The 15331-nt window shown below is 42.0% G+C and overlaps 1 protein-coding gene across 2 annotated transcripts in view; it reads right to left on the reverse strand.

Annotated features, from left to right (window-relative positions):
- The window catches only part of CCL28 (C-C motif chemokine ligand 28), a 34315-nt gene extending 21167 nt beyond the window's left edge, over window positions 1–13148 (reverse strand). Inside the window, exon 1 of one of the 2 annotated variants that reach the window (XM_003277749.2) lies at window positions 13016–13148. In XM_003277749.2, coding sequence (XP_003277797.1) covers window positions 13016–13079 — 64 coding nt within the window. In that variant the 5' untranslated portion in view covers window positions 13080–13148. The remainder of the gene's footprint in view (window positions 1–13015) is intronic. The other variant, XM_012507854.2, reaches the window with a different exon arrangement.
- Between the last annotated feature and the right edge of the window lie 2183 nt (window positions 13149–15331).

Genomic DNA, 15331 nt, shown 5'->3' on the forward strand with positions numbered 1-15331 from the left:
TTTAATCACTTTATACTGTTATCCAACTGTAATTCCATCTTCCTTCTGCACTCCCATGGCCAGTCAAACTCCTGTAGATTGTATTTTCCTTAACACTTTTCAGATCTGTCTCCTCTTCATCCTTGTTACCACTCTTAGTTCAAGACCTTATTAATTGGCTTCTGGACTGCTGAACCTCTCAGTTGTCTACTTTCTTCCAACTTTGTCATTTCCCCATTTGAATCTGAGGTCCCACAGTATCTTGTGCTTTCCTATATCTTAGTCTTTACCATGTATGACATTAAGAGTCTATATGACTGTCTTTTGACTGTAAGCTCCCACAGGGCATCTTTGTAACCCCCCACCACATAGCACATTGTCTGGTATTAGTGCTAAATAAGTTTCTTGGACTGAACTAAGCTCTGATCTTATCAGTGTTTCATTTTTATCTTGTTTTAAGGCTTTTAACGTCCAAAATATTTTTGCTTTTTTTCTAGGAATAGTATTTTCTGTTTTTGGTCAAGGTCTTATGTCCCAAATTACCTACAATTACACAGTGCCTTTCATAGGTACCATCCCTGCACATTGAAGTTATAAGGGGTCAGTTAATATGATAAATCATTTGTTCACTATATGTAATATTTTAAAGATGTTTTTAGTATCTGATTAAAAGCATTCCTATTTGTCTTATTATGGTGTTATTTCTTTTCTTTTTTTGGCGGGGGGGAGAAGGTCTTGTTCTGTTGCCCAGACTGGAGCGCAATGGTATGATCATGGCTCACTGCAGCCTTGAATGCCCAGGCTCAAGTGATCCTCCTGCCTTAGCTGCCCAAGTAGCTCAGACTACAGATGCACCCCACTATGCCTGGCTAATTTTTAAAAATTTTTGCAGAAACAGGGTGTTGTATGTTGCCCAAGCTGATCTCAAACTCCTAGCCTCAAGCAATCCTCCCACCTCAGCCTCCTGAAGTGCTAGGATTATAGGCATGAGCCACTGCACCTGGCCTTATTCTGGTGTTATTTCTATTAGTTTTGGGTTGTTGTCATTATTATTCCCAGTATTAAGTGTATGGATGATTTTCCAGGAATGTGAGTCCATGTTTTGGTTCTGTCTATGATCCAGTTTTGGTCACTAGAGGGCTGTAAAGATCTCTTAGTGCTCAAGAACTATTGGCACTACACATCAAATTTGTGATACAAAAGTTAGATTCTGGGTTTTGTTATTGTTGGAGTACGGGGTCTCACTCTATTGCTCAGGCAGGTCTTGAACTCCTAGACTCAAGCTATCCTCCCACCTTTGTCTCCCCAAGTGCTGAATTACAGGCGTGAGTCACCACGCCTGGCAGATTTTGGGTTTTAAGGAAAGGATCCTGCTACTGTAGAGAGGTGAACAGCTTCCTCTCTTACTTGGATGTTTTGTATAGGATCTCACTACTCAAAGTGTGGCTCTCAGAGCCACAACAATGGCATCACCTGGGAGCTGATTAGAAATGCAGTTTGAAAAGCACTGGTACTGTATATAGAACACAGCAAAACAGAAACAGAGTAAAGAAAGGCACATGCAATTATTGGAGAAAGGATTTGCAGACTAAAGATAAAAATGATATAAAAGATTCACTTAGCTGCTAGCAGTGTCTCAAGACTGAGTGCAATTTAAGAAGGGCAGGCTAGGTGCGGTGGCTCACGCCTGTAATCCCAGCACTTTGGGAGGCCAAGGTGGGCGGATCATGGGGACAGGAGTCCGAGACCAGCCTGACCAACATGGTGAAACCCCGTCTCTACTAAAAATACAAAAAATTAACCGGGCGTGGTGGCAGGTGCCTGTAATCCCAGCTACTCAGGAGGCTGAGACAGGAGAATTACTTGAACCTGGAAGGGAGAGGTTGCAGTGAGCAGAGACCACGCCACTGCACTCCAGCATGGGCAACAGAGCAAGACTCCGTCTCAAAAAAAAAAAAAGGCAACACATAATGTTCAGAATGTGGTTAGAACACATCTCTCCATTCTTGTGGACCTCACACCTTAATGTAGCCAGATCATGCAGTGGGTGCCGACAGATGACCACTGCTGTCACTAAGTGGGCAGATAGGACTCACTAATCCATGATGTATGGAACTGCTATTCCCAAATAAAGTCCTGCCAGGTACTTTTTGGAACCCTGGGATAATGTTTGGGGGCATGGAGAGTGGATGGGGATTTTTCTTTGCTTTAACATGATGCAGACACTAGAGTGGTCAGGGGATATCTTGAAGGGGTTTGGATAATTGTGTGCCATAAAAACATCCTGAGAGGCTTTGTAGCATGGTACTTAAGCATGTGGAGACTACCAGATTTAAATTTTGCTTCTGCTACTTACCAGCTGACCTTAAGTGAGTTAATTCTCTGTATCTCAATCCTTTTTTCTGTAATATGGGGGTGGTCCTAGCATCTACCTCAGGGTTATTGTGAAGATTGCATGGGTTTGTACATTTAAGTGCTTAGAACAGGAGTGACAAACAACACTCAATAAACGGAAACAAAAAGGACATATGTGGGCCAATATGCAGTACAGTCCCTGGCTCATAGTAAGTATACAGGTGCCCATTAAATGTTTGTGGAATGGGCCACTTGTTTGTTTATTTTCCCTCAGTTTCAAACTCACCCTTAATTTCCTGTTCTATGAAATTGAGATGGGCCCTTAAATATTTTTCCTGGGCTAGCTGGAACATTGTTAAACTTTATCTATAGAAGATATTGAAGGGACATTGCAGGAAGAGGGGGTTTTCCTTCCTGGCTCCAGGGTTCTCTCATTAGGTTCCTGTAGACCCAGTTTCTGCAGTGCTTTAGCTTCTCCAGTGCATGGCAATTAGCAGCACCCCTACGGGCAGGTTTGTAGCCCAGCGCATCCAGTAAGATGCTTCCCTGTGAAGGACTTTCCCCTGCAAACTAAAAGGTGGATATCCAGCATGTTCTGCCAGTACAGACAGGTGACTTTTCTGCCATTTGTTGAGCCATGGCTGGGTCTCAGCTGGGGCGGGTAAGGATGCAGGAATTCTTCCTTGAGTGATTTGTTTTAGCCCTTGGAATATCTGCTTTTCCTACATTCCTTAAAATTATCTTTCTTTCTAGCCTATCTCTTGTTATAGTTAATAATTTGTTCGTATTAAACTTTCACATTATCTGGTTTCTGTCTTCTAATAGGACCCTGATTAATATTAATAATAAATGAATAAATGAAACATTAACATTCCCAATTGTTCTGGGAAGTTTAAATGTTTTATATAAGATGAAGATGCAGATTTTCAGAATTAACTTTTTGTGTTGAATAGATATACTGTTACCTATGATTAAAATATGTGTTAAGACAATATGTAGATTGTGATCCTGTTTCTATTTTAAAAAATTGGTGTGTGTCAGTTCTAAGATGGCTGAATGGGAACAGCTCCAGTCTACAGCTCCCAGCGTGAGCAACACAAAACAGGTGACTTCTGCATTTCCAACTGAGGTAGCGGGACCATCTCACTGGGGCTTGTCGGACAGTGGGTGCAGTCCATGGAGCATGGGCTGAAGCCAGGGCAGGGCGTTGTCTCACCCAGGAACTGCTAGGGGTCGGGGAATTCCCTTTCCTAGCCAAGGGAAGCCGTGACAGACAGTACCTGGAAAATCGGGACACTCCCACCCTAATACTGCACTTTTCCAATGGTCTTAGCAAACGGCACACCAGAAGATTATATCCCGCGCCTGGCTTGGAGGGTCCCACGCCCATGGAGCCTCGCTCACTGCTAGCACAGCAGTCTGAGATTGAACAGCAAGGCAGCAGTGAGGCTGGGGGAGGGGCGTCTGCCATTGCTGAGGCTTGAGTAGGTAAACAAAATGGCCAGGAAGCTCGAACTGGGTGGAGCCCACTGCAGCTCAAGGAGGCCTGTCTGCCTCAATAGACTCCACCTCTGGGAGCAGGGCATAGCTGAACAAAAGGCAGCAGAAACTTCTGCAGACTTAAACGTCCCTATCTGGCAGCATTGAAGAGAGTAGTGATTCTCCCAGCATGGAGTTTGAGATCTGAGAATGGACAGACTGCATCCTCAAGTGGGTCCCTGATCCCCGAGTAGCCTAACTGGGAGACTCCTCCCAGTAGGGGCCGAGTGACACCTCATACAGCTGGGTGACCCTCTGAGATGAAGCTTCCAGAGGAAGGATCAGGCATCAACATTTGCCATTCTGCAATATTTGCTGTTCTGCAGCCTCCACTGGTGATATCCAGGCAAACAGAGTCTGAAGTGGACCTCCAGCAAACTCCAACCGACCTGCCGCTGAGGGTCCTGACTGTTACAAGGAAAATTAACAAACAGAAAGGACATCCACACCAAAACCCCATCTATATGTCACCATCATCAAAGACCAAAGGTATATAAAACCACAAAGATGGGGAGAAACCAGAGCAGAAAAGCTGAAAATTCTAAAAATCAGAGCACCTCTTCTCCTCCAAAGGAATGCAGCTCCTCACCAGCAACGGAACAAAGCGGGATGGAGAATCACTTTGACAAGTTGAGAGAAGAAGGCTTCAGACAACTGGTAATAACAAATTTCTCCAAGCTAAAGGAGGATGTTTGAACCCATCTCAAAGAAGCTAAAAACCTTGATAAAAGATTAGATGAATGGCTAACTAGAATAAACAGCATAGAGAAGACCTTAAGTGACCTGATGGAGCTGAAAACCATGGCACGAGAACTACATGATGCATGCACAAGCTTCAGTAGCCAATTCGATCAAGTGGAAGAAAGGGTATCAGTGATTGAAGATCAAATGAATGAAATGAAGCGAGAAGAGAAGTTTAGAGTAAAAAGCAACAAACAAAGCCACCAAGAAATGTGGGACTATTTGAAAAGACCAAATCTACCTCTGATTGGTGTACCTGAAAGTGATGGGGAGAATGGAACCAAGTTGGAAAACACTTTTCAGGATATTATCCAGGAGAACTTCCCCAACCTAGCAAGGCAGGCCAACATTCAAATTCAGGAAATACAGAGAATGCCACAAAATAGTCCTCAAGAAGAGCAACTCCAAGACACATAATTGTCAGAGTCACCAAAGTTGAAATTGAGGAAAAAATGTTAAGGGCAGCCAGAGAGAAAGGTCAGGTTACCTACAAAGGGAAGCCCATCAGACGAACAGCTCATCTCTTGGCAGAAACTCTACAAGCCAGAAGAGAGTGGGGGCCAATATTCAACATTCTTAAAGAAAAGAATTTTCAACTCAGAATCTCATATCCACCCAAACTAAGCTTCATAAGTGAAGGAGAAAAACCCTTTACAAACAAGCAAATGCTGAGAGATTTTCTCACCACCAGGCCTGCCTTACAAGAGCTCCTGAAGGAAGCACTAAACATGGAAAGAAACAACCAGTACCAGCCACTGCAAAAACATACCAAATTGTAAAGACCATCAATGCTAGGAAGAAACTGCATCAACTAACGGGCAAAATAACCAGCTAACATCATAATGATAGGCTCAAATTCATACATAACAATATTAACCTTAAATGTAAATGGGCTAAATGCTCCAATTAAAACACACGGACTGGCAAATTGGATAAAGGGTCAAGACCAATCAGTGCGCTATATTCAGGAGACCTATCTCAACTGCAGAGACACACACATAGGCTCAAAATAAAGGCATGGAAGAAGATCTACCAAGCAAATGGAAAACAAAAATAAAGCAGGGGTTGCAATCCTAGTCTCTGATAAAACAGACTTTAAACCAACAAAGATCAAAAGAGACAAGGCCATTACATAATGGTAAAGGGATCAATTCAACAAGAAGAGCTAACTATCCTAAATATATATGCACCCAATACAGGAGCACCCAGATTCATAAAGCAAGTCCTTAGAGACCTACAAAGAGACTTAGACTCCCACAAAATAATAATGGGAGACTTTAACACCCCACTGTCAATATTAGACAGATCAACAAGACAGAAAGTTAACAAGGATATCCAGGAATTGAATGCAGCTCTGCACCAAGCAGACCTAATAGACATCTACAGAACTCTCCACCCCAAATCAACAGCATATACGTTCTTCTTAGTACCACATTGCACTTATTCCAAAATAATTGGAAGTAAAGCACTCCTCCACAAATGTAAAAGAACAGAAATTATAACAAACTGGCTCTCAGACCACAGTGCAATCAAACTAGAACTCAGGATTAAGAAACTCACTCAAAACCGCTCAACTACATGGAAACTGAACAACCTGCTTGTGAATGACTACTGGGTACATAACGAAATGAAGGCAGAAATAAAGATGTTCTTTGAAACCAGTGAGAAAAAAGACACAACATACCAGAATCTCTGGGACACATTTTAAGCAGTGTGTAGGGGGAAATTTATAGCACTAAATGTGCCCAAGAGAAAGCAGGAAAGATCTAAAATTGACACCCTAACATCACAATTAAAAGAACTAGAGAAGTAAGAGCAAACACTTTCAAAAGCTATCAGAAGGCAAGAAATAACTAAGATCAGAGCAGAACTGAAGGAGACAGAGATTCAAAAACCCTTCAAAAAATCCATGACTCCAGGAGCTGGTTTTTTTTTAAAGATCCAGAAAATTGATAGACCACTAGGAAGAATAATAAAGAAGAAAACAGAGAAGAATCAAATAGATGCAATAAAAAATGATAAAGGGGGTATCACCACCGATCCCACAGAAATACAAACTACCATCAGAGAATACTATAAACACCTCTACGCAAACAAACTAGAAAATCTAGAAGAAATGGATAAATTCCTGGACACATATACCCTCCCAAGACTAAACCAGGAAGAAATTGAATCTCTGAATAGACCAATAAAACGTTCTGAAATTGAGGCAATAACTAATAGCCTGCCAACCAAAAAAAGTCCAGGACCAGACAGATTCACAGCCGAATTCTACCAGAGGTACAAAAAGGAGCTGGTACCATTCCTTCTGAAACTATTCCAATCAATAGAAAAAGAGGGAATCCCCCCAACTCATTTTATGAGGCCAGCATCGTCCTGATACCAAAGCCTGGCAGAGACACAACAAAAAAGGAGAATTTTAGACCAATATCCCTGATGAACATCAATGCAAAAATCTTCAATAAAATACTGGCAAACCAAATCCAGCAACACATCAAAAAGCTTATCCACCATGATCAAGGGGCTTCATCCCTAGGATTCAAGGCTGGTTCAACATATGCAAATCAATAAACATAATCCATCATATAAACAGAACCAAAGACAAAAACCACATGATTATCTCAATAGATGCAGAAAAGGCCTTTGACAAAATTCAACAGCCCTTCATGCTAAAAACTCTCAATAAATTAGGTATCGATGGGACATATCTCAAAATAATAAGAGCTATTTATGACAAACTCACAGCCAATATCATACTGAATGGGCAAAAACTGGAAGCATTCCCTTTGAAAACTGGCACAAGACAGGGATGCCCTCTCTCACCCTCCTATTCATCATAGTGTTGGAAGTTCTGGCCAGGGCAATCAGGCAGGAGAAAGAAATAAAGGGTATTCAATTAGGAAAAGAGGAAGTAAAATTGTCTCTGTTTGCAGATGACATGATTGTATATTTAGAAAACCCCATCATCTCAGCCCCAAATCTCCTTAAGCTGATAAGCAACTTCAGCAAAGTCTCAGGATACAAAATCAATGTGCAAAAATCACAAACATTCCTATACACCAATAACAGACAAACAGAGAGCCAAATCATGAGCGAACTCCCATTCACAATTGCTTTAAAGAGAACAAAATACCTAGGAATCCAACTTACAAGGGATGTGAAGGACCTCTTCAAGAGAGCTACAAACCACTGCTCAATGAAATAAAAGAGGACACAAACAAGTGGAAGAACATTCCATGCCCATGGATATGAAGAATCAATATCATGAAAATGGCCATACTGCCCAAGGTAATTTATAGATTCAATGCCATCCCCATCAAGCTACCAATGACTTTCTTCACAGAATTGGAAAAATCTACTTTAAACTTCATATGGAACCAAAAAGGAGCCTGCATTGCCAAGACAATCCTAAGCAAAACAGAACAAAGCTGGAAGCATCACGCTACCTGACTTCAAACTATACTACAAGGCTACAGTAACCAAAACAGCATGGTACTAGTACCAAAACAGAGATATAGACCAATGGAACAGAACAGAGTCCTCAGAAATAATACCACACATCTACAACCATCTGATCTTTGACAAACCTGACAAAAACAAGAAATGGGGAAAGGATTCCCTATTTAATAAATGGTGCTGGGAAAACTGGCTAGCCTTATGTAGAAAGCTGGAACTGGATCCCTTCCTTACACCTTATACAAAAATTAATTCAAGATGGATTAAAGACTTAACTGTTAGACCAAAAACCACAAAAACCGTAGAAGAAAGCCTATTCAATACCATTCAAGCCATAGGCATGGGCAAGGGCTTCATGACTAAAACACCAAAAGCAATGGCAACAATAGCCAAAATTGACAAATGGGATCTAATTAAACTAAAGAACTTGTGCACAACAAAGGAAACTACCATCAGAGTGAACAGGCAACCTACAGAATGGGAGAAAAAATTTTACAGTCTACCCATCTGACAAAGAGCTAATATCCAGAAGCTACAATGAACTGAAACAAATTTACAAGAAAAAATCAACCCCAATCAAAAAGTGGGTGAAGGATATGAACAGACATTTCTGAAAAGAAGACATTTATGCAGCCAAAAGACACGTGAAAAAATGCTCATCATCACTGGCCATCAGAGAAATACAAATAAAAACCACAATGAGATACCATCTCACACCAGTTAGAATGGCAATCATTAAAAAGTCAGGAAACAACAGGTGCCGGAGAGGATGTGGAGAAATAGGAATGCTTTTACGCTGTTAGTGGGACTGTAAACTAGCTCAACCATTGTGGAAGACAGTGTGGTGATTCCTCAAGGATCTAGAACTAGAAATACCATTTGACCCAGCCATCCCATTACTGGGTATATACCCAAAGGATTATAAATCATGCTGCTGTAAAGACACATGCACACATACGTTTATTGCGGTACTATTCACAATAGCAAAGACTTGGAACCAACCCAAATGTCCATCAATGATAGACTGGATTAAGAAAATGTGGCACATATACACCATGGAATACTATGCAGCCACAAAAAAGGATGAGTTCATGTCCTTTGTAGGGACATGGATGAAGCTAGAAACCATCATTCTGAGCAAACTGTCGCAAGGACAGAAAACCAAACACTGCATGTTCTCACTTACAGGTGGGAATTGAACAGTGAGAACACTTGGACATGGAGTGGGGAACATCACACACCAGGGCCTGTTGTGGGGTGGGGGGAGCAGGGAGGGATAGCATTAGGAGATATACCTAATGTAAATGATGAGCTAATAGGTGCAGCATACCAATATGGCACATGTATACATATGTAAGAAACCTGCACATTGTGCACATGTACTCTAGACCTTAAAGTATAATAAAAAAAAAGTTGGTGTGGATATATGTGTGGGTTCATATTGCCAAATGAATAGAGGAAATTCTGGAAGGATATGCAGAACCCTCTGGAGAAGGGAGAGGGATTAAAGGAATGATGAAGAGGGACTTTCCTTTTTTAAATTCTTTAAATTTTTATATTTGAAAATACACCAAGTATTTGTAACTTTCATAATATTAGGATAAATTCTTTAATTTTTGTGACTTTTTTGGTAATTTTATTTTTTTGGTAATTTTTTACTTTTTTTTTTTTTGGAGATGAGAGTCTCACTCTGTCACCCAGGCCGAAGTGCAGCGGTGCGATCATGGCTCACTGCAGCCTTGAACTCCCGGGCTCAAGCAATCCTTCTGCCTCATTCTCCCAATTGCTGGGATTACAGGCAGGGAGGCCAAGGCAGGAAAATTGCTTGAGGCCAGGAGCTCGAGACCACTCTGGGCAACATAGTGAGACTCTATCTCTACAACAAAAATTGTGTGGCTGGGCATGGTGGCTCACACCTGTAATCTCGGCACTTTGTGAGGCTGAGGTGGGTGGATCACCTGAGGTCAGGAGTTCGAGGCCAGCTGGCCAACATGGTGAAACCCCGTCTCTACTAAAAATACAAAAATTAACTGGGTGTGGTGGTGCATGCCTCTAATCCCAGCTACTCAGGAGGCTGAGGCAGGAGAATTGCTTGAACCCAGGAGGCGGAGGTTGCAGTGAGCTGAGATCGCGCCATTGCACTCCACCCTGGGTGACAAGAGAAACAAACTCCATCTCCAAAAACAAACAAGCAAAAAATTAGCCAGGTGTGGTGGCATGCACCTGTAGTCCCACTTATGTCAGACCTCTTAGGGACCACAGTTGGAGAGTCCCAATTGTGCAGAACAACATTGAGTCACAAATGTATATTCGTGGTAACCTTCCCTAGCCAGAATCTTATGATTGAAACAAAAGATAAACGTTTTAGGATGCAAGCAGCAAATCTCTAGCAAGTATTGGTGTGATTCAGTAGCCATTGTACTCTGAGAAAGAAGGTTGTCAGTGGGAAGGCAATTTGGGACTCACTGCAGCAAAGCCTCCTAACTTGAATCTGCTGGGCACAAGTGAGCCTTAATCTTAATGTACAATAAAACAGCCAGGCCCACAAAGCCCTAGATTGTGGGTTCAAATAATCGGGCTCAGGGCCACCGAAACAGGATGATAGACATGTTTATGGATTCAGTATTGAGTTCTGGGAGGCAGCAGCCACGTCAGCAGAGGTGGAGTGTGCCCTACCTTTGGGCAGAATCCAAGGCTTTTAATTATACATAAAGTCACCTGCTTCCTGATTTGTGCAAAACACTTAGGGAATGCCAGTTATTGAGCCATCACAGCAAGATAGCCATTTAAGTCACCATTAAGATAAGGGAACAGCTTTCTGCCTGAAGGAAACAAAATATATTTCCCAAAGTTCCAAACTGGCACAGGCCATTTCCCTATTCCCCTTGCCAAGGCCACCTGTCCTCTTCTCTGCACTGTTGAGTTGTTGAGTGTTCTCTACCTTCCTCCCTCCCCACTTGGTTTTCCACCCCCTCCCTGGAGCCAGAATCACTTAAGTGCCTCCCACAGGGCACCTGGCTTACATGGACACTTGAGTGGAAGTTTGTTAAGAATAGCTGTGGTGTTGCCCCTCTATTCCACAACTGTTCTCAGGCCTACTTGTGTATTTTTACCCAGTATCACTTATTTTTAAATGGCAGAAGGTTGGAGCTTCTCAGGCAATATGATTTTCCTGTGGTCTAAACTGCCTTAGGTAAAGCATCGAGACTAACCCAAAAGGCTATTGCTGGGTCTCTCTACCTTTTCACACACCTCTGCATTTTGCCGTCCCACCCCACCATCTCTACCAGGACTCAGTCCCATGTGAAGGTGGGTCCTGGGTATGGCAGAGTCTTCCTCATTACCCTCTGCCTCCTCGACCTGCTGTTCCCTCTCTCCTTTCCTGTAGGAGAGCTGCTGCTGTAGGGACAGGTGGGAGTAGGTCAGGAAGCTGGTTGGAGGCACACATTTCAAAGTTTTATGTAAAAAGTTTGAGTTGGTGGAGTTACCAGAGCTAGGAGTGAAGCCTTAGCAGGTAGACCTTTCAGAAACAGTGAAAATGAGTCCCAAAATCTCAATGGTGAATTTTTCTGAGAAATGTTACAGAAACATAAAGTGACAAATTTTTGTCTTTATCTTGGTAAGATAGATAGATTAGTAGAAATTGAGAAGAGATTGTCCAGGTTTTTTTCTGTTGCTTATTTGTATAAGCCCAGTACATTGATGGACTACACTGGAGTCCCTAAGCAAATGCCTGCAGGGACCAGGCAGTTAATACAGCAAACTTCAGAGGCTCATCTGTTTTAGCCAGTTCTTGCCACGGTATGGCGGAATCATTGTTGCCACATCTGATTTTTCAAGAAAAGCTTTAAAATCCAATTTGTATGTGTGTATGTATGAGTATGTACATGAGAAAGCTTTCAGTTTTAAAATGTTGGCTCAACTTTTTAAAAAGCAGACCAAAGAAGACTTATATTCTGCCTCTGCTCTAGACTTAGAGAAGCTGTTCACGATAAAGCTTAAAGAAAAGATGACAATGGAAAAGAGTCATCAGTCAAGTGTGAAGTACTGACACTTAGGGTTTCCTGAATATAGTAGTGAGTGCTACTTTAGAAGAGATTCCCTCTAGTTCAAATGCAGTTACAATCTCCATATACATGCTAGCAACTCACAATTTAAATTCTCTTTGACATAATTTGTATGGTTCAATCTCCCTCATCCTGCTTTTCTTCTTTTTCTTTCTTTCCTTTCCTTCTCTCTCCCCTCCCCTCCCCTCTTTTTGTTTTTAACAGATGGGGTTTTACTATGTTGCCCAGGCTGGAGTGCAGTGGCAATTCACAGTGTGATCGTAGCTCACTGCAATCTTGAATTCCTGGCCTGAAGCTATCCTCCAGTCTTAGCCTCCCAAGTAGCTGGGAATACAGGCATGCACCACTGTGCTCAGCTCTGCCCTCCCTTTTTAAAGATCAGACTGAAGTTTCAGTTTTCTGTACCCACAGGGCTGACTTTGCTCAGGAAATTTACAACTTACCTAATTTGAACGCAGCTGGCCAAGTCTGTATTTCCCTCCAGGAATGTGCACACTTGTGTTCAGACCGTTTAGCAGCTTGGGGTGTGGAGGAAGACAGATGAATAGTAGGGGCTTTACTCCAGCCTCTAGCTGGGGATTTTCTAAGATACTGTCATCAGAAAAGGAAACACAGCTTGAAGACGTACCTATATGGAAGGACCTCATCCTCCAGGTGGCAAAAATTTCTAGTATGCCTGTTAGGATGAGGTTCCTTCCTGAAACTTCTGGGAGATCTAGAATTTAAACCTATGTCATTCTCTTGTAGGTAATCAGAAATCAATTGGAAATTCCTGCTTGAAGAGATAGATATTCTTGCCCCACCTCAATCTTTCCAGCACAGATTTGGGAGATACCCCCCTTCCAGTGGAGGCCTAAGTGGCCAGTGCCCCCACTCACCTTCTGAGGCATGTAGGGCTGCACAGACAGCCAAGGCCATGATGGCGAGTCCTGTCTGCTGCATTCCTGCCTGCCCTACTGGCACTGACAGCAACACAAGTGAGGCTGTTCGATCAGGAAATGAGGCTAAAGGTGTCCTTGGGCACAGAGAAAAGTGTAGAGGAAAAGTAAGCCAGGTGGCCCCGCCCTGGGAGGCGTTCAGGGTATCTATTTCTCATGTTTCTTTCCTTAAGACCAGGCTCCTCCCAGACTTATGAAGCTCCTAACTTGTGTTCACCCTGCCTGGGTGAAAGTATTCTGTGCATCAGAATCCTTTGGGAAACATTAAAAAAAAAAATCAATCTACATGACTCTCCCCTTTCCCTGATTTGTAAACAAGAACTCTCGGGTAGGAGACCAGTCATTTGAATTTTGTAAAAGCTCCATAGGTGATTCTGATGGACACTTATGTTGAGACCCATTGCATAATCAGTTTTTAAGTAGCTTATGGAAACCATGAGTTTCTGGGGACAAGGGTGACAAGTCATAAAAAATTTATCTTTGTGGAAAGATATGGAAGTATTAAACCCCACTCTAGTCTTGGTTCACAGCCAAATTGTTTCCAGTGAAGCTTTTTACAATAGCTTATTTAGGAGAAAGACAGGAAAGAGGGGCAACACCTTGTAGAAGAGAGCCCAAGAGCAGGTGTGAAGAGGCATGAGCGCTAGTCCAGCTTTGCTGCCAATCAGCTTTGTGAATAAAACCATGGGGTAGCGTGAAGATAATTGGATTCTAATTGCTCATCTACTAATAAGCTGTATAACCTCAGGCGATGTACTTAACTTTGCTGTAAATAACAAGTCAGACTAGATGACCTCCAAAGTCATGCCATGCTTCCTCTAGAACTGGGTTGTCCTATGTGGTAGCCACTAGTCCACATGTGGCTCTTGAGCACTTGAAATGTGACTAGTCCAAACTCGGATGTACTATAGGTATAAAATTCACCCTGGATTTCAAAGATTGGGTACAGAAAAAAATATAAAATATCTTGTTAATAATGTTTATACTGATTATTGATTACATGATAATATTTTGGACATTTTGGGTTAAATAAAATATATTATTAAAATTAATTTCACCCATTTCTTTTTATATTTTCAAATTACTGCTGTGGTTTGAATATTTTTTTCTTCTCCAAAGCTCATTTTGAAAATTAATCCCTAATAGTGCTGAGAGATAAGGCCTAATGGGCAATGTTTAGGTTATGATGGCTCCACCCTCATGAATGGATGAATGCTACTATAAAAAGGGCTTGTGGGAATGTGTTGGTACCTTCTGCTCTTCTGCCAGGTGAGTACACAATGCTCCTTCTCTCCAAAAGATGCAGCAAAGTGGCATCATCTTGGAATTAGAAACTGAAATCACTGGTGCCTTGATCTTGGACTTCCCAGCCTCCATAATTGTAAGAGAATACATTTCTGTTATTTATAAATTGCTCAGTCTCGGGTTGTGGCATTATGATATATATATTGGCTTTCATCCATGGTTCCTGGCTTATAACTCCCATAACCCTTGTTACAGTTTTTTTCTTTGAGACAGAGTCTCGCTTTGTCGCCCAGGCTGGAGTGGGTTTCACCATCTTGGCCAGAGGCTGGTCTTGAACTCCTGACCTTGTGATCCACCCATGTTGGCCTCCCAAAGTGCTGGGATTACAGGCATGAGCCACTATGTCTGGCCTTCATCTGTATCTTCTGTACTGTCTCTTATAATAAACCGTTAAAGGTAAGTATTTCCCTGAATTCTGTGAGCCACTCCAGTGTTGTGGGAAGTCAGGAACCCCGAATGGAGGGACCGGCTGAAGCCATGGCAGAAGAACATAAATTGTGAAGATTTCATGGACATTTATTAGTTCCCCAAATTAATACTTTCATAATTTCTTACACCTGTCTTTACTGCAATCTCTGAACATAAATTGTGAAGATTTCATGTACACTTATCACTTCCCCAATCAATACCCTTGTGATTTCCTATGCCTGTCTTTACTTTAATCTCTTAATCCCGTCATCTTCATAAGCTGAGGAGGATGTATGTCGCCTCAGGACCCTGTGATGATTGTGTTAACCGCACAAATTGTTTGTAGAGAATGTGTGTTTGAACAATATGAAATCTGGGCACCTTGAAAAAAGAAGAGGATAACAGCAATGTTCAGGGAACAAGAGAGATGATAACCTTAAACTCTGACCACCAGTGAGCCAGGTGGAACAGAGCCCTATTTCTCTTTTCTCAAAAGCAAATGGGAGAAATATTGCTGAATTATTTTTCTCAGCAAGGAACATC

Source organism: Nomascus leucogenys, chromosome 6 (genome assembly GCF_006542625.1).
Source record: "Nomascus leucogenys isolate Asia chromosome 6, Asia_NLE_v1, whole genome shotgun sequence".
Taxonomy (NCBI): Eukaryota; Metazoa; Chordata; class Mammalia; order Primates; family Hylobatidae; genus Nomascus; species Nomascus leucogenys.